The 6,861-nt window shown below is 53.4% G+C and overlaps 1 protein-coding gene across 5 annotated transcripts in view; it reads right to left on the bottom strand.

Annotated features, from left to right (window-relative positions):
* Positions 1-6,861, bottom strand: part of CACNB1 (calcium voltage-gated channel auxiliary subunit beta 1) — a 39,482-nt gene that overhangs the window by 19,719 nt on the left and 12,902 nt on the right. For 3 of the 5 annotated variants that reach the window (XM_019507432.1, XM_019507464.1, XM_019507441.1), the window contains exons 3-7: positions 5,306-5,428; positions 5,052-5,188; positions 4,647-4,723; positions 3,512-3,669; positions 782-862 (exon numbers count right to left, since the gene is read on the bottom strand). In XM_019507432.1, coding sequence (XP_019362977.1) covers positions 782-862; positions 3,512-3,669; positions 4,647-4,723; positions 5,052-5,188; positions 5,306-5,428 — 576 coding nt within the window. Of the gene's footprint in view, positions 1-781; positions 863-1,257; positions 1,278-3,511; positions 3,670-4,646; positions 4,724-5,051; positions 5,189-5,305; positions 5,429-6,861 lie in introns of all 5 variants that reach the window. The other 2 variants (XM_019507447.1, XM_019507455.1) reach the window with 1 other exon arrangement.

The raw sequence follows: 6,861 nt of genomic DNA, 5'->3' as shown, positions 1-6,861 counted from the left end.
CACCCTGGAGCAGAGTGGGGATTCATGACACCAGCGTGTGTGTGGGTGGGTTTGGGGAGCGTGTGTGTGTGTAGGGGTATAAGGGTGGGTGGGGGTGTGTGCATGTGTGCAAGAGAGAAAGAGATAAGTTGAATATGCATGTGAGAAATCTTGTGTATGGGAGGTCAGATAGTGCACACACGTGTATGCAGTCAAGTATGGGGGTGTGTGTACACGTGTGTGTAGTCAGACATGCATGAATACCTGTAGTCAGGCATTTACATGCATGGGTATAGTGTGTGTGGAGGGGATTTTACAGGTAAATGGGCATGGGGAGGAAAATCAAGTGTACAAACAGTTAGGCATACACTCTGCGCACATGTGTGAGAACCCGGAGGTCAGATGCCACTGGCTCACCAGGCACAATCCCCACCCTGGATAAAGGTGAAAGCACAAGGAGCTCTTCCCAATATGACTTCCTGCCCCATGGAAGAGGCTACTTGGAGAGCAAGGCAGGGTGGGGAGCACTAGAGGAGTGGTGGGGAGATGGACACGTGCTGAGGGGGACAGGAGTGAAGGTGCTGGGAGAGCAGTTGCTGTGTGAGAGGGGTTGAGTGTGCAGGTAGAGAGTGGATGGTCAGGAAATGGAGGGGAAGAGATGGCTGAGCAGACAGATGGACAAACAAGCTGTGGGGAGGGAAGCATGCAGCACATGCTGGGCATATTCAGGGTCACCTGCTCTGCAGGAAGTTGAAGGAAATTCTGCACCTCCCATCCCCAGCACCTGCTCCTGACTCCTCACCTCGTACCCCTTCAAGGACGGCCCCACAAGTATGATTGGCCGCATGGAGGGTACCACGTCATAGGGGGGCACGTGCTCTGCCTGTGAAGAGATGCAGTGGGCAGGAGGTTACACAGCTTGGAGGAGGGCAGTGGGAGGCAGTGGGGCTGCAGGCCCTGGTGTCTCTGGGACAGGGATAGGAACTGTGGTCCCTGAGCTTGGGGAAGGATGGGTTGAACCTTCCTAGGGGTACCTGGGTGTGGCCTGCCCTTCCCTTGCTGCCAGCCCTGTGGCTTGGGAGCCAGGTGGCCATACCAGGAGCCACATTTAAGGCAACACAGTCTGACCCTGGGGCCACACCAACATGACTAACGACAGAGGCAGAGATGCAGGGAGGAGCGCACCCCCCTCCCCCCCGCCATTATGGGCACCCCTCCCACCCAGTACTTCAGGATGCTCTGGCTGGAAGGGAGCTCAAGTAAAGCCGTAGTACTCACCGACTTCTGCTTCTGCTTGGCTATGTCCAGTGATCGCCATTAATGTGGGGTGGGGGGTGGGGAGAGGAAGGGCAGACGAGAGAGATAAACAAGGCATGCGTGTTACTGACAGATCGCTCCAGCGGAAGCAAAAAGGCAGTGGGGACAGGCAGGGGACGGCAGGAGGGGCTGCTGGAACTTGGCTCAGGCAGCAAGGTGGGGGACTCTAGAGGGAAAGGGGGTTAATTCAGCTTTCCCCCCACAGTGGGGGCAGCTGAGGCCCAGGTGCATGTCCCCCAGCACTGCTCAGCTCCCAACCCTTGCTTTCTCCTGTATTTTGCACCTGCCTCCTGCTTCACATAAGATTTTTTCATCCCGTTGGGAACAGCAGATGTACCCCTCTGCTCTAGCCTCTCTTCTGCATGCCATCTCAGTCCCTGCCTATGAGAGCCTCCTGGCAATACAGAGCTCCTCCATGCAGCCCCCCTCCTACCTTGGCATCAGCATCCTCCCCTGGCTGTTACCCCTGCAGCTCCCTGGCCCCTGCTGCCTCTCCCCACTTGTCCTACCCTGAATAATCCCTCCCCTGTAAAACCCTGGGGAGGAATGCCCTGAAAGAGACTGCTGCTCCCCTCTACTCACTTGCCTCAGTGTAACCCCAGGGGCAGTGGGGTAGCTGCCTGCAAACCCCATACCTGGCTGCTCCTGCAGGCCACTGGTACCCCACAGGGTCCACCTCCCCAGCATCTAACCTGGGATGGATGGAATGTTCCATTCCCATGTTTCACAGTGAGGGCCTTAGAGGAACATTCCATTCTCATGCTTTTAACAGGGTGGTGGACACAGCTGGGAGAATTTGGAAAAAAAAAATTGCTGAATACTAAATTCACCCAGGAACTAGCGTTTCAGAGCGGGGAGGAGAACAAAACTATCCATAAACAAATTTATAAATTTTTACAACTAAAAATAATAGGTCGGGGAGAACCCCAAAGCCTTCTGAATCAAGTGTTGTAAGAGGAATTGCCTGATTTTGGAAATGCCAAAATGCTTTTCTGAAGCATTTTGGGGAAAGCACTGCCATTTTCCAGCTTGAAACGGCACTGGCATTTAAAATTGCACCTGCATTTCCAAAAAAATAAATTAAAATAAAGGGGGAAGCGAGAAAAAGTTATAAAACGGGTCAACAACATTTTTGGACAGAGTGCCAACTTCAACTTGTAAGATGTTGGCGTGCCACGGACGGACACTGGGGGAGTTGCAAAGGGCCCAGTCATCGTGACAATTCAACCCTTGTCCCTTCTCCCCCTCCGACCCAAGGCACACATGCCAAACAAAATGCCTTCATGTGCCACGCTCTGGCACCTGCGCCGGGGATTGCCTACCCCTGTTATAAAAGGTTAAATAGCTCCAAAACAAAACCATTCTGTTGTCTTTTGGGTCAAGCACTTTCAGGCGGCCCCAAAACACAACTTTCCAAATTGTTGAAACACTGGATCCATTTCTATGTTGGTTCAGGTGGAATGAGTCGGTTTGATACAATTTTGGGGATCACCCACTAGATCTCCCAAATTGATCGCTGGTGAACCAAAATACCCCTGGAATGTTCCACTCTAATGTTTCACGGGGGGTATCATGGAGGGGGGCAATGGTCCATGCTTCATGTTGCTCCCCCTTCAAAACCACTGGAATGTACCTGTCCCATGTTTCATGGGAGGGGGCCGTGCTGGAACATTCCATTCCCATGCTTCACACGGGGGGAGGGGGGTTGACTGCCAGAATGCTCTTAATTCATGCTTTAAGTGTGTGATCACTGGAACATACCATTCACGTGCCTCAGAAATGTGTGCATTGGTGCACTGGGAGGGCAGCACAGAGGTCGCTGGACCTGTCTGGGCCGTGTTGGAGGTGGGGATTCCTGGCACACATCAGGTACATGGGTGGCCCCGCCTTGTCCCTCATGAGCACCTCCACTTGGACAAGGTATGCTGGCGCTCGTCAGATGATTCTCCTGCCCCACAGCATGCTTTATGGCACCTCATGTGGCCAGGACCCACAACCCAGTTCAATAGCTGAACAATGACAAGACCAGATTCAAGCTGTGCCTGTCCCCATCCCCATCCCCACACCTCCTTCGACAAACCCAGATCTCTCAAAGAGAGGCATCCAGCCTCACACTCAGGGCATATGACGGGTGTTAAAGGCAGGCAGGAGCACAGGTGCAGCAGGCGGGTGCAGAACCCCAGCAGGGAGCATGCCCTGAACTGGGCTCCTTTACCTTCTTAAAGAAGGGGATGCGCTTGACGTTGGAGTGGGGTGTGGTGACACTGCTAGCACTAGTCTTAGGGGAGCGGTGGTTCTCCAGGCCTTCGGCCTCCTCATCTTCTAAGTCAAGGGCATCAGGGTCATAAGCTAAGTTAGTCATGTCCAGAGTACCTAGGGAGGGGCATGGGGAAGGGGAAAAGAAAAGAAAAGAAAAGAAAAGGAAGGAGGGAGCAAAGCAAAATGAGTAGAAACAGAAAATGAGAAATGTCTAAAAAGATCAAAAGAAAGAAAACAAATGAAAGATGTGCTCAAGGAGGGAGAGTGATTTGGCAAATGAAAGAGATAGAAGGGTGAAGTAAAACTAGAGCTTCCTGGAGGGTAGAGAGGGGGCTGGGTTGGGGATGAAAGGATGGTCTGGCAGCCCAGCTGGGATTGACTTAGTGTCTCCACCTGCCAGGTCACTGGGATAGATGGTGGCAGGTCCCCTCTCCATGCCTGTGCAGATGTGCCAAGGCAGGGATGCACATTCACCCTTTTGTCAGAAACTCAAGTGCCTAACCATAGACCATGTCTCTGTGTGTGTACTAGCATCAGTGGTGGACCCAGTAGTCTGCCACACTGCAAGAGTTGCTTAAGCAGCTGCCCTTGGGTGCACTGTCCTCTGTCTTACTCTATGTTGTTGTGTGTTGACTCATAGGTCCATGTGTGCTAAGTACTCCCCTACACTTATACCTTTATCTCTGCCTTGTGCTGGGGCCAAAAGGGATGGGGGACATTTGTGGGTGGGGAGAACTTAGGAATCCTGCTGTAGATCCTGGGATAAGTGTTGGCCACTTCTAGATGAGCACTTCCACCTCAAGCTGCTGGGGCTTTAGCTGATCCCCAACATTAGGCAGACAGGGGATCTGCCCTGGGCTTTCCTCACCCTGTGAGACATCAGTAGGGACTGAGCTGCAGTAAAGGTGCCTTAATGGTAGGCTTATTGGCATCTGAAGAGATGAAAGGAGGAAGGGACCTGTCATTTCAGCTACAAGGCCATAGTGGGAAGTAATCCCTTCCTTGCTTGCTGACACTGATGCCCCCATCTGACCAGCTGGGCACTGTCCCATTTCAAACAGTTCCAGGGTTGGGGGCACAGACGGTCTTACCGCTGGCAGGTGGGGTGGGTCTGCGGGTCCCCGTCACTACATCTCCCAGGCTGGAGCTGGAGTTGTCCCCTGATTTGCTGCACAGAACAGAAAGGGGAGGGTGGTAAGTACCTCAGAAGAGGATCAAATCTTTGGGGGGGTGGGATTTCTGAGCAATGGGAGAGTGGCTTTGGCACCCAGATCCTGGGAGACAACATAAATCTGGAACCACCACACCAGGACAGTGCCAATGGACCAAGCAACCATCTAGCTTAGTGGCATGCTTCCCACCTGCCACACATCTAATGACAGGGCCTTGTTGATTGCCCACTGCTCCCTGTTCTGAAATGGCTTTACCCTCCAGTGCACCCAGCTCCAGGCTATGTGATGAGAGTGGTCCCCTCCTTTCCCAGTCTATGAACCCACCTTGAACTGAGGCGGTTTTGCCTCATCTTTTGCTCCTGCAGCATCCTCATGTTTTCCAGTTTGACAGGGCTAGGGATGAAGCCCACCTCACAGCCCTCCTTCACCAGGCGCCCGATCCACCAGTCATTGTTATATTTCTGCAGTAGGGAGAGAAGTAGTATCTGTAATGTGGTGCCAGGGCCTTCCTCAACTGGCTACACTGTTCCCCCCAGCCCACATCATATGTCTCTCATCCTCGGACAGACACCACCTACCTCTTTGATATGCAGGAAGTCTTTGGGTTCAAAGGAGATGGCCATGCCCTGGACTGGCATGTCATCATTAGGGGATGGGTTGTAGCCCACATTTGTCCTCACTGCAAATGCTACTGGCTTGGTCTGTTAAGGAGACAAGGTTTAGCAATGGGGTAGAGGAGGCAGGAAAGAGGATGTGGAAGGATCTCATGTGTCCCACCACACAGAACATATCACACTAACCTTTAAAGGCTGCCAAAATTCTCACCCTTTTCCCCAAGCATGTGGAACTGTCCCTGCTGGCACTTCCCTCCCCCACCCCCAAAAATCAAGGTGGACAGGCTCCCTGCCCTGCTGCTCAGTGAGCAGCATGGACTCCCCATGGCCACAGGTTCCTCACACCAAGGGGAGTGAGGTTCTGGGGGGTCTGCAGCAGCACGACAAGGCCCTGCTTCTTGGTCAGTCCCATGTGGCTGGGGGTAGGATGTTTGCAGCCAGAAGCTGGCTGCACCTCCTGGGAATGACCAGAGCTAACTGCATAGAGTAAAGTATCAGGAAACCTGTTTCTACTCTAGCTGTTGCAGGGCTGGGCACTGTGATGCAGTTCCTTTGGAACAGGTCGAAACCTTAGCCCATCTGTGCCCCATCGAGCTAGCAAAGGGGCCTGAATGCCTATCCTGGTCCCTTACCCCAGAATAATGCCCCCACCCCTGTGGCTGTGGGTCAAAGGATACAAAGCCCAGGATGGTGTCCCAGCTGCTTGTTCCCTGAGATCCAGCTGAAGGACAGTGACTGAAAACAAGCATGCATGTGGGAGTGAGGGGTGGATGAAGCAGACTCCTGGCTGGCTCAGAGGCACTGGGAGCTCGATTTTGGTCCCCAGTAGGTCTCTAGTTTGAATCCAGTCCAGCTAGCACTGAGGCAGTGGCACTGTCACACGTGTGATGGGGAGAGGGGGAAGCAAGAGTGATGAGTTCAGTAGCTCTTGGGCACAACTGTTAGGTCAGCAGGGACTGGAAAAGTGAACTGTCCCTGTCTCAGGGGATCTTTCCAGGATCAGGCAGACAGTACCCAGGGGAAGCCTGTGAGATCAGGGACAAAAACGTTTATGTTTCAGGGACTGCTTAGCCGCTGCCTTTCCTCAATGTGAGGTGCCACAGGGCTCTCAGGACACAGCCAAGCAGGGACCCCCAGTCCAAAATGTCAAAACTCTTTGTGGGGCCCCAGGCCTCCACTTCCCTCTGGCCCAGCCTTTCCTGGATCCACTCCCATGCAGAGCTGTCCTAATGGCAGCAGTCCCTGTCCACAAGAGGGGCTGGCATGGGTCCTAATGGACATTACACTTCTGATGTGTGCCAGCCACTAAGGATTGGGACACTGCAGCTGCAGTGCCCTGGAAGCCTGCTGTGCCAAGGGGGTGGGGTGGGAGGTGGGGAATGGCAGGGACCTCATTAGCTAATTACTTTGGTTAACGTTTGGGTCTGTGCAGTCAAGGCAGTGATCGTTCCCTGAGAACTGACAGCTTCCTCCCTCCTGTAGATTGTTGCTGTGGCTTGGCAAGCCATGTGGGGCAGAGG

This window comes from Gavialis gangeticus, unplaced genomic scaffold (genome assembly GCF_001723915.1).
Source record: "Gavialis gangeticus isolate Ggan-Ray unplaced genomic scaffold, GavGan_comp1, whole genome shotgun sequence".
NCBI lineage: Eukaryota > Metazoa > Chordata > Crocodylia > Gavialidae > Gavialis > Gavialis gangeticus.
Note: the sequence above shows the minus strand (reverse complement) of the source record. Positions and strands in the feature narration are given on the sequence as shown.